A 23,205-nucleotide genomic window follows, 5' to 3' on the forward strand; every position below is an offset into this window, starting at 1 on the left:
TATCAGTCTATATTAGGCTCTGATATTGAGAGCATTTCCTGTAATGGCTTCTATTTTCTGGGTGAAATAGGAGATGAGATAATCTGCTAACAGTGAAAAGGAAAGAGACAGAGGAAGGGCCTCGAGGCAGAGAAGAATATTTGAATGGTCATTTTGGAAAATGACGGTGAGACCTAACCAGAAAAACAGTGAAGGATTACCAGTTCATACAGAGAGCTCAAATGAGATCAGAGACCATGAATTTGGCATGCAACTTAGCTTTGATTTTAATATGATTTCCTCCAGTCTTATTCAGTGGAGCAGGAAAAGCAGCAGAAACACTTGTAGTTGAGATTAATTCAAATTTGAGGGCACAATGGCAAGGCAACAAAGAGTTCAAGGTGCTAGGAAGAGAATGATTGAAGAAATGAACAGTAATATCTACACGGGCTCCAGATGGAGTGAGAACTGGCAAGGCTAGTAGTGGAGACAAAATCTGAGGACCATAAAATCTCAAAGAATAGCTATTTGGGAGTAAGAAATAGAGGTGTGGGGTGATAAGAGTGTATGGAAATGTTAAGATTTCAGATGTGGAGACGGTCTAGGTGATTAGAAGACCCTGCATTTGACCATGCGTCACAAATGTGCTCTGTGTCCAGCATCTCTTCCTTTAGGGAACTTGCCCTCTGTCATTCCATGTGATTCTGGAGCCTCACCCACCCCACCCTCACTGCAAGGGTGGGCATGGCATACAGACCGGTGAGTTCAGGGATGGCAATATGACAGGAAGAGATCAGACTCTCCTTTGAGATTTCTTCCATGGTGGTAAAGACAGAGAGCCCCGCTTCCTCTCAGCTCATGAGTTGGAAAAGACTGATTAGTTGCTTGTCACCCTCTTTCCTGGCACCGTGGAGGAACCCCTGTGCAGAAAAAGAAAATGAGACCAACATGCAAAGACAAGAAAATCAAGCAGAGGTAAAAGACGGAAAGAAGCAAAAGAATCCAGATAACAATTTTGAATCCCTGGATCTAGCCATGCTGAAGCTAGGCTACCCCTGGGTCTTTCAATTGAGCCCCCAAATTCTCTCTTTGGCTTCAGGTAGTGTAAATTGGATTTCTAGAAACTGCAGTCTAGGGTGTGAGTGGGTGAAGCAACAGGAGGTAAAAAGTCTGAGAGCTGAGAAGGCCAAGAAATTAAAGATATGGTGTTACATGGGTTTGGTTTAGGGCATTGAAGTCACACAACATGAAGGCAATACTCAGTGGGGGTGAAAACACCTATGAACCATTTGCAGCAGTCTTAAGTAGGAAGAATAGACAGGATATTAGTCGTAGGTAATCTCAATGAGGACCAGAAAAAAGTTACATATCAGTTAGCAGGAGCCTCAAAAAAGTGATGGTTTTTACACAAAGGTGAAGGAATAACATTATGGTGGCTGCATAGGGGAAAGAGAAGCATACAGACTCCTCTTGCGGGTAAAAAGATAAGTGGGATGTGCAATAATGTGGATAAGATCACTACTACATAAAATGGACAGAACCTTTCTGCTCAAAGGTTATGTAACCACGAAATTTTCCCCAGTGAAAATTAGACTCCATTTCCAAGTCCTAAGTATAATTGCAATAGCAACAATATAGACATTCTTTACCAGCTTTTCAGCCCACCACCCCTTGACCTTGAATGACTTGCTATTCATCTGGAAGATAGACTGTAAGGTAAAATCGGAAATTTAGACAAATCAGGTTTCAGTTTTTTCCCTGAGATACTTTATGCACATATATAAATGTCTCAGAAAATGACCAGAATAATAACCTCAATAGCAATTATCACTCAAGTATATTTGGTAGAAGGGTTAGTGCTAAATATTTTAAAACTCTAGAAAAATCGCATTTTATTGGACAACATAAAATATACGTGGATAGTATGGAAGAATAAAATCTAACAAAAATATGAAGCTGACCTGCCAAATCTGGAATGAATGCCACAGAGGAAAAGTCAACAAGCAACTGGCATTTTAACAAGAAAGGAAATGGCTGTACTAAAGGGATTTTCAATTTGTCCAAATGACAAACAGTTAATGTGCATATGGATTATATACATTGCCAGAATTTCTTTTTCTTATCCCATATACCCTTTCCACCAGAAATCTCTAAAGATTATATTCAAACATTTTTAATATTTCTACGTGTTAAAAATCATTGTATATATGCTGGAATCATACATTGGGAATAATATAGAAACATATAGTCGGATGTGTGGACTGTAATTTTGTATAATAAAGAGAAAGTACAGTACTAATCACTATGGACCACTTTTAGTCTCTTATATGGATCTAGAAATATAATTAATGATAAGTCAAAAATGCAAAAATAATGTTTTTAAATGACTTATTAAATGTATCTTTGAATAATGTAGAAAATAAATTTACAGAGAAAATAAATCAAATTTATTAAACATTGTATTTGAAAAATGAACGCAGAGAGAATGTATGAAAAACAGTCTTCCCACCCTGCAGGCCCCTCACCGTGAAAGCTTTCTGTGGCCTGAGTGAAGCACAGCTTCTGGGCCACTCCATCCTCCAGAGACCCAAAGGTGACATCACCTCCTCCACTGTGGCGGAGGGTGGGTCCGGAGCAGCAGCCACTGCATTTGGAGCAGTGAGGGGACCTCCAGAGACTGCAGGCCTTTCCCCTGGGAAAATCCGAGGCTGCCTCTTTGCTCGTTGCAGACCTAGCTTAGTCAGGGCTGGACAGCTGTGTTTACTCAGTTGTAAAACACAACTCCATACTGTCCCTTCGCAGGAAGGAGAAAGCCAGGCAGAGATGACCCAGCCCTGACGGGGGTCCCTGTGGGGTCTGTTATCCAACCTATAGGTGCCAACCTCATTTCCTTTCTTCTAGAGTTTTCATGCTTGGTTGTAACCTGTTTTTTTTCCCTCTCCTTTAATTAGACACCAATGCTTTTGTCAGGGACTATAAAAAATAATTTCATATGGCAGAAATCAGATAATCGCCCAAAAGAGTAACACGTTTTTCTCAGTGAAGAACATAATTTCCTGAAAAAAAATATTTGTGAAATAGAAATTTAAAATGAATGCAGAAAGTGAGAGAAATTCATAAGAAAATCCTGATCCTGAAAAAGTACCCTTGCTGTGAATGTACTTGATATATTGCTGAGTAAAACTTTGTAGGATTTCTTCGTCTTACAGGTTTCATGTTAAAGGTATCATTTTTAAAGTACTGAGATCAGCCCTGTGCAGACATTAAAAACTACAGCCAAACACAATCTGGGAGCAATATTTAAAACAGGTAAGTTTCTTACAGGGCCTCAGACCATTCATGTTTTGGCCAAATAATTGGGTGTATTGCTTTTGGAAGACAGCGTAAAGTAACCTCAGTTACTTCTGGACTTCAATTCTTGATAGCATGGATGTTTTCCTTCCTTTGTGCAGACAATTTTCACCAGAATCATGAGGATTTGGAGAAACTGAAGGAGTACGGAACAGCAGACCGATAAGAGACGGCCTGTGATGAATCCTGGTTCTGTAACCAACCAATTGCACCCTTGGGTAGGTAACACCCTCACTGTGCCCCACACAGGTTGTAAAATTAAAACATTAGAGCTTCTCCATGTGGTTATTATGAGAATTAATTGGGTAGTAAAGCCCCCAGCTCATAACAGACACCCCATAAATGTTAATTTCCTACCAACATTTCCCATTCTAGATATGCAACCTAGTGAAATTCTTCTGGGTCCCAAAGTGCTAGCAAATGAAATAATAGGTGTTTTTAGTGCCGACCATGTATCTACGGTGGGCACCTTACAGATTCTTTGTTCCCTATAATGGATTCTCACCCTATCACCAAAGTATATAATATTCACACACTGATCAAATATCAAAGGTTTAGGGAATTTGTGAAATTGAGCATGTGTCCCATCTCTTAGCTCCATATCCCTCAAGAGATATGGTGTTCAATGAAGAACTCTTAGGTGGCCTTGTGGGTGCCTGTCTTGCCTGGTAGTCACATCTTTGAGGCAGGCACAGGTGACAAAATGATGCTGATGTGAATGAATCAGTCTTTCAAGACATTTGATGATTTCATAGTCAGGAAGAGCAAGGCTACTCATGTTTAAGCCCAACATCTTGGAAACCACCTCCCTGAAGTCCACCAGCTGGAATATCAAACAAAAACACATTAGCTGAGACAGCAAATGTATCAACTGCTATTAGGCCAAATGCAACAACAACAACAAAATATGGAAAATGCAGGTGTGCATGAGGTAGGTAAGTTGCTTACTCTCTGTAGCCTTTTAGTTCTCTAGTTTATAAAATAAGAAGGCTAGCCTACTAAACTACCTCTCAAGTCCTTTCAGGCACCAACCCTCAGTGATTCCATAGCCACTTTTCCGATGAGCCAATCAACGTGGTATTGGCCACCAAAGTCAAGAATCCCAGTAAAGCAACCATGAAAGAGACTCTGACCTCACTAAGAGTTCATTTTCTCACTTCCAGGGTGGGTATAACCATCTCCCTACCTCCCAGGGCTGCCCTGAAATTCAGATCAAATGAAATATGGCCATGAATATGCTTTGCATGCTAGGAAGTGCTTTAGAAATGTTGGTATGGTTGTGCCCATGGGTTATAAGAACTTTAGCACCGGAATGTTAACTGGGCAATGCAGTTCTTAAACTAAAGGAAAAACAAACAGCAAGAAAGTAGAGTTGATGAAAATGGGAGGGCTTTCTCTCAAATCACAGCATACAGATGGCGCTACCTCACAATCCATAATGTTGGACTCTCCAGGACTATTATTAGTCTATCACAAAAGGAAAAATGGGGGAAAGGAAGTAAGAGGTGAAGACTGGATACAATGGTTGAAATGAGCCTACACCCCTTTGAATTCTCATAGACTGGTTGGTGATTTTAGGCTAAAGCAGAAGCAGAATAATCAGAGATACCTGGGCAACACCTCGCTAGAGGTTCCTTCCGTTTTGGAAAAGGTGTGATCCACCTGAAGGCAAATGTTGCATCCAGAATTGCTTTCCAAACAGTCCCACCATGTGGTCACTTGCTTCCCAACCTTCTTCCTATGCTGAATCCAATTTGGGAAACGTGACACCCTCTCCAGCCTTGTCTCCTGTCCTCAGACTTTCCCATTCTTTCGAATATGACCAGAACTCTTAACTGCAGGGCAGTTTCTCTCTGAGAACACTCACTCATGGTTTGGCCTTCCTCAACTCTGCCTGACACATGAGCCAGAGCAGAGGCAGCCGAAGAGAAAAAATATCCCAGGATCAGAGTCCACTCTACGCCCTTTTGCGCTTCGGAAAGTGATGAGAGCCAAAAGCAGTAGGGGTCAGGCTGCCCGGTACATGCTTCTTTATGCCTGACCTCCTGATGTGCTCACCAGATAAAACTCTCCTCCTTGCAACCAGTGAGCGAATAAGTACTATTTTATGGTTTACATCTGGGTTCGGTCGGCCATCAAATCTGGGTGCCACTGTCTGAGATTTGGGACCGTTTTTTCTGCAACCGATCTCTGCTGGAGATAAGGTTTATCCTGACCTCCTGAGGCTGAAGCCCTCCTTAGATGTGGGATAATGCAGACTTCAGAGGTAGTTGGCAAACATAATAAAAAACCTCTCCGCGACCAGAACCTGGCTTCTCACAGGCTTTCCATTGCCTTGATAAGAAAGTCTTTTTCTTTCCTACACTTCGTGCCATGAAAATGTGAATTGCTTTTCTTAGCAAAGTAAATCATAATGGATCTTTTAATGACAAAGAGATGCTAGACAGCAGGCAGAGATGTTGAAATGATACTGAAAGCTTTGTAAATTGTTTATGAAGACACGTATGAATAATGATCAAACTTTTGAATGGTCCTATTTTTTTCTAAATAAGAGGGTTTCGTCACCAGATTTCTACCCACCTGCTTTTCTCTCTTTTCTGCTTCTTCCAGAGATTTCTCCAGTGTCTTCACTTCTCTGGTTACCGCTTCTATCACATTCCTGGCCCTCTCTTTATCTTCCTTAGCCTCATGCTCTGTCGTGTCCAGCTCTGACTTGACAGATATTAGCTTTTGTTCAGCTTTCTCTTTCATCTTCTCCAGTTTGTCTCTGGATTTACTTAGGTCTTCAATGGCTTTGGTCTGTTCCAAAGTTTTAATCTAAGAAGTCAAGAGAATGCTGATAATGCCTCTGATATTTATTTAGGAAAACAGTATAAACAAGACTCATCAGAAGTCAATGGAATTCACTTAATAACTTCTTTATGAATGAAGAATGGAATGTATCCCAGTTATATAGACTTCGCCAAGCATATGTTCTGGACAAACATGTCATACAACAGTTAGAGTTTATAAACAACCTATTGGAATACCATTATTTGGAAAATCAATGAAATAAAATGGTAGCGAGAATGATTCCGGAAGTTAAATCCTCACATCAAGCCTGCTGGTACTTACACACAGGTTCTACAAGCTCCCTGGGCAAAAGCAACTTGTACTTTTTGCCCCTACCAAAGGATTATTCCTGGTTTACAAATATTAGGAAGAGCAAAATGTCTCTCTTCTTCTAGTGTTTCACCACAAGGAAGCCCCGCCTAAAATCCCCTCAGCAAATCTTCATCACTGCTGTCAGGAAAATCCACATCAGCAACGTTTCAGAAGAAATGTCTTCTGACTTCACCAATGAGGATGGGAGGCAAAAGATGGCCAGACCACTCCACAGCAAGCTAGGGGGCAGGAGGGGTGTCTCTCTCTAAGACAAGAAGCTGCCCCAGAATCTTAAAGCCAAAGCACAGAGCATCCTAGCGTGTGAGGCATGTTGTCTTTATTAGCTTCGTGTTTAAAATTATACCAGATCTGCTTACAAAAAGAATTTGAGTAAAAAGGGATGAAATTCTGATACACACTATAGCACGGAAGAACCTTGAAGATATCACACTAAGGGAAGTGAGCCAGACACAGAAGGACAAATATTGTATAATTTCACTTATAGAAGGTAACTAGAATAGGCTAATTCATCGAGATAAAATGTAGACTAGAAGTTACATTTAGACCAAAAGCAGGGGGAATGGGGAGTTATTGTTTAATGACACAGTTTCAGCATAGGATGATGAAAAAGTTCTAGAAATGGACAGTGGTCATGGTTGCAACGCTGTGAATGTTCTTAATGCCACTGAATTGTACACTTCAGAAATGGTTAAAATGGTAAATTTTATATTATGTATATTTTACCACAATAAAAAAGAATTTGAGGTAGTTTGCATAATCAGACACAAAATTTTTTCAGCTGACCATTAAAAATAAATATGAATGGAACTACCACTTAACATCCACTAGGATAGCTATAATCAAGAAGAAAGACAACAGCAAGTGTTGGTGAGGATGTGGAGAAACAGGAACCCTCATGTACTGCTGGTGAGAATGGAAAATGGTGCAGCTGCTGTGAAAAACAGTTTGCCAGTTTTGAGAATGTTAAACACCAAGTTAACCTATGACCCAGCAATTCCACTCTTATTCTAGAGAATGGAAACATGTCCACACAAAACCTGTGTACAAAGGTTCATAGCATATTCATTCATAATCACCGAAAAATGAAAACAACCAAATATCCATCAACTGATGAGTAGATAAATACAATGGAATATATTTTCACAATAAGAAGGAATGAAGCACTGATTCATGTTACAGCATAAGGGAACCTTGAAAGCATTATGCTAAGGGAAAGAAGTTAGTCATGAAAGACCACTTACTGTATGATTCCATTTATGTGAAACATCGGAAAAGGCTAGGGGCTGGTGGGCAGGGAGAATGGGTAGTAACTGCTAACAGGTACAGGGTTTCTTTTTGGGGTGATGAAAATGTTCTGAAATTAGATAGCAGTGATGTTTATACAATTCTGCAAAGATACTAAAAAAAGACACTGATATGCATTTTTAAAGGCTGAGTTTTATGGTATGTGAATTATATCTTTATAAAGCTATCAGTAGAAAGTATACTCACAAAAAAGCTTTTTAAAAGCTCAAAATAATTTACTTTGAAACAAATAAACAAGTGGATATGGAATGGACAAAGAGCAAGTGAAAACCAGTAGAGCTTTGAATTTAGTTCCGAGCTTCCTAACAATTCAGAAAAGCCTACAGGCATAGTCTCACAAAAGCAAACTATAATTTTCTGTTTCAATTTTGTTGAAAATAATTTTTAAATTCTGCATGAAAGTAATAAAAGAAAAGAAACCATCTAATAAGTGTTTGCTGCATTCTCCCGTCCATCCCATCCCTTCTTCCTAAGAAGGAAGAATGTTTTCCTGCTGCATCTACTCCAACCCTATTGTTCCTACAACAGAATCTGGGCAACTGGGAGTGTCAGGGAAGAAGAAAACCGGAAAGACAAAACTGAGCTACATGATAAAGAGCTGAGAGACAAGTGGGGACAAAGGTGACAGAGTATATATTAACTAGACTGCAGGAACCGCTTGCTGAAGAAACTTGGCGGATGAGGGAATTGTGGGGAGGTATAGGTGTCATGTAGCCAGGAAATAAGAGACAAAGAGAAATGAGTCAATGCTTAAAATTATTGCTGTTCCTGATGAATGAAACCCCTCTTTGTATATATCTCTCTCTTATCATTTAGTTGCTGGACTGCTGCTTATTTATTGATGAAGGATTTGGGATGGTTGTGACTTACATGGACTCTATTTAGAAGCTACAGTCAGAGATTTAAATCCTTATCTAGTCTTGGATTTAGAGTGTGTCTTCACTGTGACTGTATAAGAATTATGGTGCAAGAAGCACAAGTTGACCAGATCTAAACTCTGACGTTTCCTCCAATACCTCTAGAAAGTCAGAGGAATGGTAGAAACTATTCTAAGAGTGGAATTATATGACATGGAGGAAAATCAGATTTATAACGTCTTGTGTGACTTTACTAAATGAGGAAGTCTGAGTCACTGCCTGAATCAAATACCTGAACTGGAAATTCGTTTTTATCTACTATAACAGACAGAACTTCTTAAGAAATTAAATTTCCTTCCAGGCAGAGAGGAGCTGATGGTAGACATGCTTAGACAAGTTCAAAACTTTTGAACTGGTTCCATTCAGGAGAGAGGCAGTCCCTTAGGAAACGGACAGCTGCTATGGGACTCGCTATCAAAAAAGTGAACGAATAACCGCAGCAGCTTGGGAAATAGGCAGGAAATAAAATGCCAGCGGGGGAAGGGACCCTGAGTCAGTTGCTTTTTAGCCAATGAAATGTCACCAGTAGAGCAAGCACTTGAGACAAGGAAACGCCACCCACTAAGTGCAGGTCCACAGGGACTGACCTTGGTGATCATTCATGGATTCCAAGTTACCAAAACCCATACTTGAATGTTGACTGTGTATTAGACACCGATATGTTACAGTATTGTATCAGCGTTGATTCCTTCACGTGACAATTGCACAGTCGTCACAGACAAGAACGCTCCTGTTCTTCAGAAATGCTTGGTACATATTTAGGCGTGAAGTATCATTATGTCTGCAACTTACTCTCAAATGATTCGGCAAAAATAAACAGACCCCCCCACCCATTAGGCAAAACAGAGCAATCAGTAAAATGTTAACGATTATTACACGAATCATTATGTAAAGAGTAAAAGACTGTCCATTATACTATTTTTGCAACTGTTCCACAGATTTGAAATGTTTCAAAACAAAAAGTTGGGAAAGGGAACTTTCTCATGCATGATCAATACACACATGATGTACTGATCACGCATCCTATCAGTAAAAATTTCTGAACATATGCATTTATGTATATTTATTTATACATTACATAAATTGCTCTAAGTAATGTATTCTTTAGATTATCAAACATTTTGCATATTGGGGATATTACATGGATGAAATAAACATCAATTTCAAAACAAAGTTTTGTCCCTTTAAAACAAAGAGATTTTCTTTGCATGCAGAGAAAGTATGTGGCAAACAGGGAAGTTGCTGGGATTGGTGCATTGAATTCGAGCCTGTGATTAACTTAAGAGGAGGCACATTCAGCTCTTCTGCTAAGAATCGAAAAACATTTACAGTGGGCTCTCCACCACAGGAGGCAGAACACAGCTTGGAGAGCCAGAAGCACACAAATCAAGTCTTAATGAGAAGAATGTATAGCCAAGAATTTCTGAAAAAACAGGAGACTTTATCACAATCCTGAAGGCTGCTTGAATTCTTGTTGTCAAGGAGCAAGAGTAAGTAATGAAGCTGTGAGCCAAGCTAGCAGGACAGAACTGGGAGCCGTGGTGGTGACTGGTGATGATGGCTGGCCTCAGCCTCCTAAATCATACCCAAAAAACAAGATTCCTGGGAGTGGGGCGGGGTGAAACTGGTTTCTTATCCTCCTAAGGGAGCTTCTCACATCCGGCCCAGAGATCAGTGAGAGACTATGCCCCTAATTTTCTTCCAGTGGGACAGAACGGGTCATCAAAAACACTGATGTGCCTCTCAGACCCCTGAGAGGATGGAGAAGGTTCTCAGTGGGCTTCCCTTCTCACGAACACCCTCTCTGCCTCCTGAGGGAAAGAATTCCCTCATGTTACAGGGGTCAAAGGCCCTGAAAGAGAATGTGATTACATTTAAAACCTGATGTGTTGAATCTCCCAGAGGATCTGAGTTCTCCAGCTGGAGGGTTTTCAAGAGGCTGCACTGAAAATGCAACCCTGCAGGAGCGCCACACGCAGACCCTCGGAAAGGGGTGGGAAGCCAAGTGTAAGGGTCTCCCCATGGGCCACACAGATGCTCCATTCCTCCTAAAGAGAACCACACAGATTTAACCAGGAGGAAACCGTGGCAGAAATGAAAGGAAGATGTTCAGCTCTGCAGTCTGAGCACGCCTCTACTCCCTGACCACCCCACACCTCAGAAGGTTCCGCCTTACAGATTCTACTTGGCACACACGTACAAAGTAACGACATCCCAGAGCAATTCAAGGTCAAGGGAGTTACACAACCACCGCTGAGTCCAAGATGGTAGGTTGAGGGGAAAATATAAAGAAAGGCTGCACTGGCTGGGTTGGAGAAAGTCCTAGAGTGGAGAAGGAGCCTGGGGAGAAGCAATCTTTTGTGGAGATTATCGAGAGAGTTAGCAAGTAGGAGAGATCTCTGCTGATAGCTGAAGAATGCTGTTCCCTTCCAGTGTCTCCTCGTGGGACTACAATGAAGATAATAGTGGCTTTCCACTAGTTTTGGATTGTCTGACTTCTGATTTTTTTGGCCACCAATCCCTACTAAGATCAGGCCACACGGTACAGGCTGAAAGCTGATAGCTTTCCACCCAATATCTTCCTTTCTTTCATACTGCACAGAGTAAAACCCCATTTCTCAGGCGGACCTTATCTAAGTGAGGTCCAGGGACTTAGTGTTGGCCAATGGAGAGATACAAAGTGTTTTATTGCTCCTGGAAAGTGGCATCCAAGGTGTCCTTCCACTTTCACTCCTCCTGGTGACTGGAATGTGGCTCGAGTCCCAGCAGCCAGCTTGCACAAGAGCGGGTGTTGAGGATGGAAGCTAGTGCTGGGATGGTGAAGCAGAAACACGGAACACGCCAGGGTTGCTGGTGGCCAAGGAGCCATCCTACTAAGTATGGAATGTCTACTTCCACACTGCTTTCCAGTGAGAAAGAAGAAACATCTGTCCTATCTGCACCACTGCTATGATGGCAGTGTTTCAATATATTCAGCTGAGACGAATCATGACCAGTGCAGGCTACGAAGCAACTGGCATTATGTGAGCTACACAAAGTATTTTTCAGGCCCTCTGGAATTCTGCCTGATGACTGCACAGCCTGCATTGGCACTTATGCATATGACATCTATGCCAATTAAGAGTTCTACTTTAATTCCCTAGGTAAATGAGAAAAGAACAAAGGTAGCATTAATGCATAAATGATGCCAAGTGAAGGCGAAACTATGTTCATGGTGTACGCACCAAGTTTCTGCAGTGATAAAATAAAGCACAAAGCAGAATAAGTGCCTCTGCCCTTAGGCTACATAAACTATAGGCATGCCGAGATCGAAAGAACCTGGTCCATAAGCAGTTGGCACCACACACATTCTTATTAACGGTGATTTAGTAAACTAACATAATCTAGCTGATTGAATTAATATTGTTAATTTTTTTAATTCTATTTTTATACTTCATTTTGGTTTCTAAATTGCTTTGGATTTTATAAGTAAAAATGTAATAAGATTAAGAAATGTCTATGTAGGGTTACATTTGTACATATGTAGGTAATATTATAATAAAATTATTTTGACTCAACACAGGGAGGAGAAATCTGTGAAAGAACACTTTTCTTTCAAAAGGGGATTTCTACAATACGTTTTTCTGCTTGCCAACCTAAGATTTAATTTTAAGTTCATCAGGAAAGGTCTACTTTTTCCTGGTCTAGAATTCAGGGAAAATACACTGCATGGGTCTTAAAGAGGGAGATTTGGATAGCCTGGGAGTCAAGGTCATCAACATGGTTTTGCAACAGACATATAAATGCTCAAAATAGCCGTATTCATAATAGCCAAAAACATGTAAATAATCCAGATGTCCATCGGACACTAAATGCATAAACAAAATGGGATATATCCATACAATGAAATATTATTCAACCATAAAAAGGGAACTGTGACGGTTAACTTTATGTGTCAGCCACAGTGGTTAGATATTTGGTCAAACATTATTATGGATATTTCCGTGAGGGTGTTTTAAAATGAGATTAACATTTAAATTAGTGGATTTTGAGTAAAGCAGATTGCTCTTTCATAATGTGTGTGGGCTTCATCCTATCAGTTGAAGGCCTGAAAAGAACCAAAGACTGACTCCTCCTGAATAAGGGGGAATTCAGCCAATAGACAGCCTTTGGACTTGAACTGCAATATGGGTTTCCAGCCTGCTGGCCCACCCTGCAAATTTTGAACTTGCCAGCCTCCAAAACCATCTTGCCATCACCATCATCCCAAGCTGTGAGAACAGATGGTAGTTTGTAACTAACTACATTTCCTCTGGTTTAAAATTTGTTGTCATTCATGTATTTCTCAATCTTTCAAGGATTCTTCTCTCCCTCTCTTCTTCCTAAGATGGTGTCTGGATGAAGGAAAATCCTTGTGGTGTTAGGAGAGGTGACTCTTGTCCTCAAGCTGACCCTGAATCTTCCCTATATCTGATATCTAACTGGTGAAATCTGTGAGGGTTCACTGATCAAGGTCAAGGCCTGGCCACTGGCCTTTACTAATCCAAGGCTTGGCTGTAACTGCCACTGGATTATAGCTTAGGTGACCTGCCCCAAAGCCTCTGATGCAGTCAGCCAACTTGCTGCCATGAGCTCTCCAGCATGCAACTTTTGCTACCTTCCATATCCCCCTCAAGTGCAAACGGAATCAGGGTGCAACGTAGGCCCCTGCCTCAGCACCTCCTGCGGGCCCCTCCAGCCAGGGTGGCAGCAGCTGCATGCTAACCAGAAATTTTACCTCAGTACACACACTTCCCAAAAGTCAGGTGTGAGGTGGGGGCCCATTGAGGATACTTGCCTTGATATCCCCTCCCCACGCATGATATCCCTTCAGATGCTTTCCCTTGTGTTCTAATAAGTCCCCTCCCCTGGGTCATGTCTGCCCTCCTCTTCTCTAAGGAAATAAGCCTCAACTGAGAAGGGCTTCAGAGCAAAAGAACTAATTACTTAGGAGGGAAATTACAGTGGAAAATATCTTCTAAAATATTGTCCCCACTACACATATTCATGGGCTGGCTTAATCCCAGATTCCTTTTCCCTACTGGTTTATTTCCAGTCCTGGAAACATTCTGGAAGTCCATTTCAGAGTACTTGTGTACAAAGAACCAGGACGTTATTGTCATGTGTATTCATGACATGCCAAGGTGCCAGGGAGGATGCGGGCATGGGAAGTTACATATTATTGCCAGTGGCACACATACATGGCATTTGAATACTCTGACTAAACTTTAAGTTTTAATTCCTTTCTTCCCTGTATTCACTGGCAGTCGAACACCTCCGACCCCGGAAGCACATCTCCCCGATCTGTCTGCCCACCTCACCAGGGACAATGCAACTCGCAGAGCATGACACTCAACCCCGGGGTCTGCCTGACTCTCCCCAGTGAACAGCGGGTTCAGGTCTCATTTCTTCCAAAGCAAATTCCCACATGATAAATCCCAACATGATCCCTAATATCACGGTCACCCACACTTTCAACAAGTGTTTTTCTTTTCATTACTGAACATCCCCCTTTTTGACTGATGTTTCACGCAGCCAAATTTCAAACACTGAAACAAATTTCAAATACAGCTGCATTTCAAACACTGAAGAGACACTAAGTGGACCTCATATGCTGGTGTGTGTACTTTTTGCACTTTTCCCACAACTCTAGAAAATCAGAGGAAGTTATTCATCCTTTTTTGGGTTTTTTTCCTGGTGTCTCCGTGATAAGGCTGTCACTCTTTTCCATAAACGTTTACATCAACTAGCAAAAAGCAACAACGGAAGGAAGCTGAGCACTTGCCTTAAGCTCACTGGTGTCAGCCAGTTTGGCTTTGAGCTCAGTGTTCGATTCTCGACACACACTCAGCTCCTTCTGCAGCCGCTCTACCTTCTTCTGTAACTTCCGGACGGTGAGATTGGCCTCGTCCCTCTCCACAGCCAAGGCTGTCCGCACCTGCTTCTCCTCCTCCAGCTGGGCTATCTTCCTCCTCAGGAGGTTCATGTGCAGTTCCTTGCTCTCCAGTCTTTCTTTCTGAGTCTTTAGCTGGTTTGACATAAATGGTTGTGTTTTTTTAAATACTAATTGAACAGTCAGTAAATATAAATAAATTACTCAGATCATATTGATCTTTATTTACACTTCAGTAAGACTAATGTCTAAACCATCCAAAAAAAGGTTATTGGGTTCCTTTTCGTGATTATATGTTTTAGTCCTATTTTTTCCAAGAATTAATTTTGAGCTGCAAAGTCTGAGACAAAAGAGCCACAGAAAATGCACTGAGAAGTAGGCTTTCAACATATGATTCCCTCCAACACTATGTAATAAGAAGAGTAATAAAATATAAATTTCATTATTATTATAACACAAATGTAAGACAGCCTTTTAAATGACTAAAATGGAATTATCAAGAGCAGAAAATAATAAGACGAAGAGAAAAAATCCTCTCCAACACCCCTATGGTAACTATAATTGCCCTGCTCTTTTCTGAAAGAAGCTAGGGTTTAAATTAGTACCAAAAACCTAGACTAACTATATTCAATCCCTTAGAACCAGACTGAGTGACACCAAACATGAGAGTTGATATATTTTTTTAAAGTAAGCTATACCAAGGAGATTTTAAAGAACGCTTTATTTATATAGCTAAAATCTTACAACTAGAAGAGACCTGAAGAAAGTTTTCATTCATTGATGTCTTTATTATATGCCTGGCCTCTATCATTCACAAACCAAGCAGAGAACAAGGTCTTCAAACAGCATTTATCACTGACAATTAAACTTAATGAAGGAAATTATAGTGAATTTTAGAAAAAGACTATGGACTCTAAGAGAAGGGGAAAATCCTTCTGGGCTTCACGTGTCATCATTAGTGAGAGAAATATTAAGTATCGAAACCTATTTCATCTGTTGCAAACGTTAGGTATCAGAATCATGTGGAATTATAGAATATTAGAGCTGAAGACTATCACATTTTCCCTAATTACAGACTCTGCATTTGTAAAGTTTTCGGAGGAGTGAAGGACTTACTGAAACGGGGGGCCGGGGTGAGTTTCTTGCCTAACGGTGACAGCAATGAGCAGACGTATTTTAACAAGGCCCTTTTAATATTTCTCTACCTAAACTCCCTTCCTTGAGTTTCATCACGTCAAACTCCACTCTTCTGCAAATGTACACTGGTAAGTCTGTACACCAGTAATCTTAATAATTACACAATACTTAAGAAGAAATGGTGTTAGATATTGAGCAAAAGTCAATTATTTGAGGAGAACGTCACAAAGAATTGTAGCTCAATTTAATGTCTCTGATGGTAACAGGATTTGTCTGCTTTCTTTAATAAAATACTCCCAAATATATGAGAAATGGAGAGGAGGTCAAATGTGAATAGAGCATCTTCTATGAGCCAAGAGTTCAAAATACTATTTAAAAATTTACAACCTCGTGAAGGAGGTATCATCCCCCTCTTAAATATAAGGAGATAGAGACAGAGAGGTATGCAATTTGCCCAAGGTCACAATGCCTGGTGGAGCCAAATTAAGAACCCAAATGTGACCCAAAGGTACATAGCCTGCACACTATAATTCTACCATAGAATTTTCTCCTAAGAACTATTATTAAGACACATATGTGTTTTCCTTTTCCTTTCCCCAATACCAATAATTACATAACTAATAATTATATTTTTATGCTTTTTGCCCATTCATTCTTTTAGTCTAAACAGTTTCTAATGCTTCCTTTGAGTGAGTGAAGAGTCAGCTATTCTCCTTTCTCTACTTTCTAGTACAACAGAGCTTGTAAAGGCAGAGACTGCCAGATGCTCCCCAGTTTTCCTCTTCTCCTATAGTAACAGAAACAGCACATTTTTCTAGCGAAGCAAATGGCGAGCAGGGTTCAGACTACAGTTTCAAGCCTCCCTTGCAGCTAGATTTAACCATCAGAACATATTCCGACCATGGGATATAAACACAAGTTCACATAGCAAATTCTGGGAACCCTCCTTTAAAAGACAGCTCACACCTGCTCTTTTGCATTCTTCTTCTTCATCCCTTTTTCTTCTACAACCTTCTACAACTCAGATATACTGATTGTAGGCAGCACTTTGAACCAAGGATATGGACCACCCTAGGAATGGGAGATTAATGAGCTGGAATGAGTCTGGTTCCTTGAAAACTTAGAGCTGCCACATTAACCCTAAGCTGTCTAGCTCCAAGAATTCATGTGAGAAAAGAAAAAACAAAACACTTCTACTTGTTTAAGCTGTTACTTTGGGTCATTATTACTCAGTTAAGCATAATCTTCGGTGCACTTACCATCCCTTCGGACTTGAAATAGGGATTCTAAATACATATTTTTATAATGTGTTTCCTAGCCACATTGGTAAATATGGTGGGGATAAATTACATTTCAATATTGAAGTTTCTCAGAAACTCCTTCCCTCAACACAAGCAAGTTTCCATCTCCCCTACCTTTCTCTGTAAATTGTGGGCAATAGTCTTGTTTTCAATGACTGCACTGCTCTCGAGGCGGACCAGCTGTTCCGTGCGAGCTAAAACTACATCCAGACGCATGTCGAAGCCAAGTTCAGCAGCCATCTGGTCCAATTTCATTTTCTCTGAGAGCTGATCCAGAAATTTAAGATACTAAACTCAAGAACACAAGTGAAAAGGGGACACAAAAATAAAGTTAACAGGTGATCTCACAGAATCCTTCTCTTTCTCCTAAGTTTACTGATAGTTCACATAAACCCAGCATGAGCCCTTCCCGACTCTAAAGTCTGGTGGTAATGGATTCCTGAACCACCCTGCCAGTTCCAAGTCCTGCTCCCTGTCCAATTTCTCTTGACTCTCCTGGTCGGTATCCCTGATGTTCAATCTAATATTTTACACTCTTCATTAACCCTGCCATATGACGAATTTGGCATGTTCCTGACTATGTCTCCGTCTCTCTGCTTCGCTACAGGCTAACCTCGCCCCTGGATCCACTGGTCCACACCTTCCATGGCAACTTCCGCCCACCCCCAACTGGGCCCCGGCCTCAAGGGAGGAAAATAGGACTTAACCAGTTGCCACATTACTCTTCTGGGGTTCTACAGATCACTGCAAAAGCAAAGCTCTCCATACAAATTAACTTGGACGATGTATTATTATTATTACGCTTTAGAAAATGTCTTTAAGAGTGTCACAGGTAAAGGGAACAACATTCTAAAATAGAGCAGTATCAGAGAAGTCCAGGTTCATATTTTAACAGGTTGAAGTTACAAAACTGTTCCGGGATCTTCCTGCACTTGATTTCTGTGGCTGTTTTGGCTACGACAGACATGGAGCGATGCTTGCTAAGTGCTTGCTTGTTCAGTACATCGATCAATGAGCTGTCATCATTTCATGATTTGGGTTCTATCGTTGAGATTTTCTTCTCATTACAAGAACACATCTGGGGTTTTCAGGCACTTACATGTTTACAGAAGTATAATTCCCCGATGACTGACACATGCCATTTGAAAGCCCAGAACTAGCTCTATTCTAATCATCGGGATGAAATTATTTATAAGTGTATATTTTGCAGTTTTGCTACAAAGCATATATAAAATTTGATCTCTCCTTTATATGTCACAGTGATTACAAATGTCGCTTATGGTGCTGTAAGGCCACAGATTGCTGTTGTTTCTGCATCATTAGTTTGTCACTTCTTAATGCTTATTAGCTCTCCCCTGGGAATTTTTCATTGCTAGCCTGTGTGAATGTAAGTGAAATAACTGCTATTCTTTGTATTTTAAATCAAATGGAGTCGGTACCTTTCATGTGAAGATACAAAAGCCTCTTTTACTACCGTGTTTCCCCGAAAATAAGACCAAGTGTTACATTAATTTTTGCTCCAAAAGACACATTAGGGCTTGTGCTCAGGGGATGTCCTCCCTAAAACTCATGCTAGGGCTTACTGTCCAAGTAGGTCTTATTTTGGGGGAAACACGGTATTTCACGTGTGACTCATCCACTCAGCATGCAAGAATCCCCAGCAAGCAAAAAGGGATTAATTTAAGATAGCCCCACGCCAAGACCCCACAGAGGACATGCTCATTTCAAGAATCTTGGCGACATCTCAGAAAGTTAGGATTGCTGAAAGGATTACTATATATTTTGTTCATTTGAATCACAATTAAGCATGACTATATCCTATTCTATTTGTGTAAATCTCAATTACCTGTATTTAAACTTAAACTTTGCTTTTCAATTTTACGTGTTGGCTATCCTTACTAGAACACGCATTTCACAAGCAGTTGTCTATGGAAAATTCACCCGGCACAGAATCAGGTTACATAATTTGCTTTCATAACTGAGCATTATTTTGGCACAATCGCAACTAAAATTAATGAGTCATTATAATGAAAGAAGAGATACCAATCTACCTAAATTTCTTGCCTTTGATATGTTTCTTCTATAATGTAAATAACATTTATTGGCTCTTCCTCAGCCCCTGGAGAAACTCAGAAAAAAAATTTCCCCTGGCCTCAAGAAACTGATGTCTATTGCAGAAGATGAATTAGAAAATAAATGCACTGAAGGTGATATGTGTTGTGACAGATGCAGGCATGTGTTGCATGAAGGAGAAGGGAGTTTCTAGGGAAGATTTCCAGAGAAGTGACAGTGGAGCTGAGTCTTGAAGGGACAGTTATCACCAGGTGAAGAAGGTAAGGAGAACATTTTCTCAGAGAAAATGGCAATGTACAATATGGAATACAAGGGGGCATTTTTCTTTGGCCAAGCAACTCTTCTTACAGATATGAATGTGGATGTCTCTGGACGTGGCAACCACTCACCACACACTCTACCTGAGCCCTGCTAGTCATGGGACGCCTCTGACTTTGTCACCACTGGCTAGACATATTGCAGGTAAGGGGGAGCCCGAAGAGGGAAACTGGCCAGGTCACAGATCTTCCTGGGAAGAAGGAATCTACTGCTGATGCTGAAGGCCACAGAGAGCCCTGGCCAGGGCTAAGACGGGGAAAGCTAAAATTACAAAGCAGATTAGGAAGACATCCGCTGCAGCAGTGAAAAGGTCGCTTAGAAGGTTGTTTGCAATAGGCCATGGAGAACATAATAATGCTCTGAATCAAAGCACTGCTACTAAATATAGGGATGGAGAGGAGAGTAGTAGGGAATTAAGGAGAAGGAATTTACAGTACTTAGGAACTGACTAACAGGAGGAAAGCATTGAGCATGACTCTCCAGCTTTTGGTAACTGGAGGCAGGTTACCTTGTCATCAGTGAGGCAGGAGAAGGGCAAATTTAAGGAGACATAATCATTTCTATTTTGAAGATGTGTAGGGCAAGGTGTTCGTGGAACATCTAGGTAGAGATGTCCAGCAGTCACATTTCTTCCAATCTGATATATTACACCCAGGTGCAATATTTCCTTTCAAACTCAGAATTTCAACCAACACACCTTTTTCAGATATCTGATAGAAAAATTCCCTTCACTCTCCCAAAGTTCTCAAATCCATCCCTTCATTCATAAAACCACTACTTGGTCCGGACCCATATTCTCTTCTGATCTGGACTACTCAGAATCCCCAACTGGGCTCCCTACCTTTAGTCTCTAGACCCTCAGAGCCATTCTGCCTTCAGAGAAACCTTTCTTGTCCTCAGAAACCTTCTATGGCTGCTGCTTACCTGAAGGACAAAGCCTCGAGCCATTAGCCTGACCTATTTCAGTGAGTCTGCCTGCCTGCAGAAGCACCTCCTGCCTCTGGCCTCACCAAGTGCTGCTGTGTCTTGCCTCTTAAGCAGTCCTTTCACACTTTCATTCTTTCCTCCCTCCTGCGTTTCTCCCTGCCTCAAATCCCTTTCCCACCTCTCCTGCCTGACAAATTCCTACTCCTTCTTTAAAGCCGCTCACAGATGCCACCTCTTGTGTGAAAACAGCTTATTTCCTCACACACAGAGATAGGAAAGAAGTAGTTGCTCCTTCATCTGAGCTCCTGTCAAACTGTATACAGCCTTTCACTAGAGCTCCAATTGGTCCTGATTTGCCTGCCTCATCCTCTACACTAGATTTCCCACAGACGCCTTTTATGCACCTTTGCACACCAACCCTCCACATAGGCATGATGCTTCCTCCATTCTTTTTAAGTACAGGAGAATGAAAATAAATGAGTTTCCAGAGAACAGATTTTTCAACCTAAGAGTATTTTCCATGCCAAACTCTGTACCTATGCTCTTCATACCACACGCCTCTCGTTCCTTTCCCCCGAGGGACTCCTGTGACCCACAAACACAGACCTGCCCGTTACGTCCAGTAAAACTGATCCTCTTTGATCCCGTCTTTCACAGCCTCTGCTCCCCACCTCCTTTCTCTTTGGTCAAAGTCTCAATCCCTTCCCTTCAGCGTCGCCCCTGAGCCCAACGCAAACTGGCTTCTGTTCCCCACCATGCCACTAAAATTGCCTCTCGGAGGCCACAGATGATTGTCCCATAGTCATATCCTAAGCGTGGACCCTGTCTATTCTCAGTCTACGGCCCTTCTCTCCCACTGGGTTATCACCACTGCAATCTCAGCTCCACAGTGACATCATATTGCTTTCTAATATATTGGGATGTTCAAAGTCACTTATGATACTTCATATTCTACATAAGAATATTCAGTCTCTGTAATCCAAGCCCTTCCTATCTTCTCTCCTGCCATAGCCCCACCAAGAACACCGTGTTCCAGCCATACGGAAATAACTACACTGCGTTCTCTGATGATACAATGCACGTACAAGCTTTCAAACTGTTTCCCTTGCAGTATGTGGCCCTTCTCTCCACTAAAATCCGACTTATACTTCAAAGACAAACTTAATTATCTTCTCCCTGTAAAATCCTCCTGTACAGAAGTTATCACTCCTTTCACTGAGCTCCTACAGTGCTTCATAAATCAATACATTTATTATAACGCTCATAGGACAGCAAATTATTGGAATGCCTGTCTCCTCCATTGAATTATGAGCCATTTAAGGTCAAGAACTGTGTCCTTCATATCTTACCTTTCAAACCTTCAGGGCCTCATACATAACAGGTGTTCAACAAATACCTGTTGCGTTTAATTAGATTCAGTTGAATTATTAGATTTAATTTAAATCAAGGAAGCTCTAAACAATAGGAAGAGACCCCAAAACAATATCCATTGTTCCTTGAAATTGACTCATGACTCAGGAACTTAACCAATCTATCAAAGTATGGCAAAATTCAGAATATTTTAGGGTAACATTTTATAGTGCAACAGATGTTTCCATCCATGGACATGCCCTCAGGTTATTACTTTTTGTTTCTCAAAATTCAAGTTGTCTCGCAAAACATCTCCCGAAACCAGCTCTCCCTCCAGGTGTGTCAGCTGACCCTGAAGAGTCTCCATCTTGTCCTCTGCTTTCTGGGCTCTCTGTAGAGCTTTCTGGTGAAACCCAGACTCATTTTCCAACCTTTCAACAAGCTCAGATATTTGGGCTTCAAGCTGAGAGACCATCTGGAAACAAAGAAACAACAGGAATAAGCCCTGTTGTAGATGCAACAAAGTGTTAAAATCCAAGTGCTTAGCACAAGCAACATATTATTTATAACTCCAATTTCCAGATTCTTTGTAAAAATTGAATTAAAAACAGGTAATTGATGGATATATTTGCCTCTGGTTGAAATAAATCTGCATTCATTATCTAATAAAATATTTTTGACTGGTGTTTTTAATGTTTATATAATTCCTCAAAGAAGTTACTCGATACGTATTTATGGATCATATTTACTTACCACTACCACTGCCATTAACTTAGGATTTTCAAAGCTTAGTTGGAAAAAGAGTTCAGACAAAAAGTACTTTTAAAACCTATAAAAGTGTCATTCTCCAGAGAAACTCTTCCACCACATATAGAGGATTAAAGACTATACATACAGTGACTTAATCATGGTAAGTAACCTTGAGAAGTTGTCAGTACATTCAAATGCATAAAGATATTTCTACAAGCTTTTGTTCAATTTTCTATCGAGTATTGGTTATTCCTTCACTAAACTTCAGGGGTGTTGCCTCTGGGCTGCATAGTTATGTAGTAGTAATGCTATCGTTTAAGTATTGAAAGGTCCAAATTCCTTTAATATGGTGACTTTAAATAGGGTCCGTGGCAACACACAAGCGAGCAGGAGAATCTGATGACTACCTCTTCTACTGTAACACAAGATCTGCTCCTCCATTAATGGCCCCAGCACTCTCACAACCCCCTAATTTGCCCAATGCTTCCACCTTCCCTGAAATTGCTCTTTGTCCTGATCAGCCCTTAAATGGAGAACAGAAGTTTACCGAAGACCTCAGGTACACTTTGAGAATACTCAAATGGATTCTAGCAAATCCAGTTTTCAGAAAATGTTAAATTCAATAAAAACACCAAGTTTGAGGTGATAAATTTTGTTTCATCACCAATCAGAGGTGGTTTGTTTTGGAAGAGAAAAGGAAAAAAGTAGTAGATAATTACAT

At 40.8% G+C, this 23,205-nt stretch overlaps 1 protein-coding gene across 3 annotated transcripts in view; it reads right to left on the bottom strand.

Moving 5' to 3' along the window:
• Positions 1–1,799: 1,799 nt before the first annotated feature.
• The window catches only part of CCDC170 (coiled-coil domain containing 170), an 80,506-nt gene continuing 59,100 nt past the window's right edge, over positions 1,800–23,205 (bottom strand). The window contains exons 7-11 of one of the 3 annotated variants that reach the window (XM_081045368.1): positions 22,009–22,209; positions 17,181–17,354; positions 14,521–14,763; positions 5,911–6,147; positions 1,800–4,153 (exon numbers count right to left, since the gene is read on the bottom strand). In XM_081045368.1, coding sequence (XP_080901494.1) covers positions 3,953–4,153; positions 5,911–6,147; positions 14,521–14,763; positions 17,181–17,354; positions 22,009–22,209 — 1,056 coding nt within the window. In that variant the 3' untranslated portion in view covers positions 1,800–3,952. The remainder of the gene's footprint in view (positions 4,154–5,910; positions 6,148–14,520; positions 14,764–17,180; positions 17,355–22,008; positions 22,210–23,205) is intronic. The other 2 variants (XM_081045370.1, XM_081045369.1) reach the window with 2 other exon arrangements.

Source organism: Rhinolophus hipposideros (genome assembly GCF_964194185.1).
Source record: "Rhinolophus hipposideros genome assembly, chromosome: 3".
In the NCBI taxonomy this organism is placed as follows: domain Eukaryota; kingdom Metazoa; phylum Chordata; class Mammalia; order Chiroptera; family Rhinolophidae; genus Rhinolophus; species Rhinolophus hipposideros.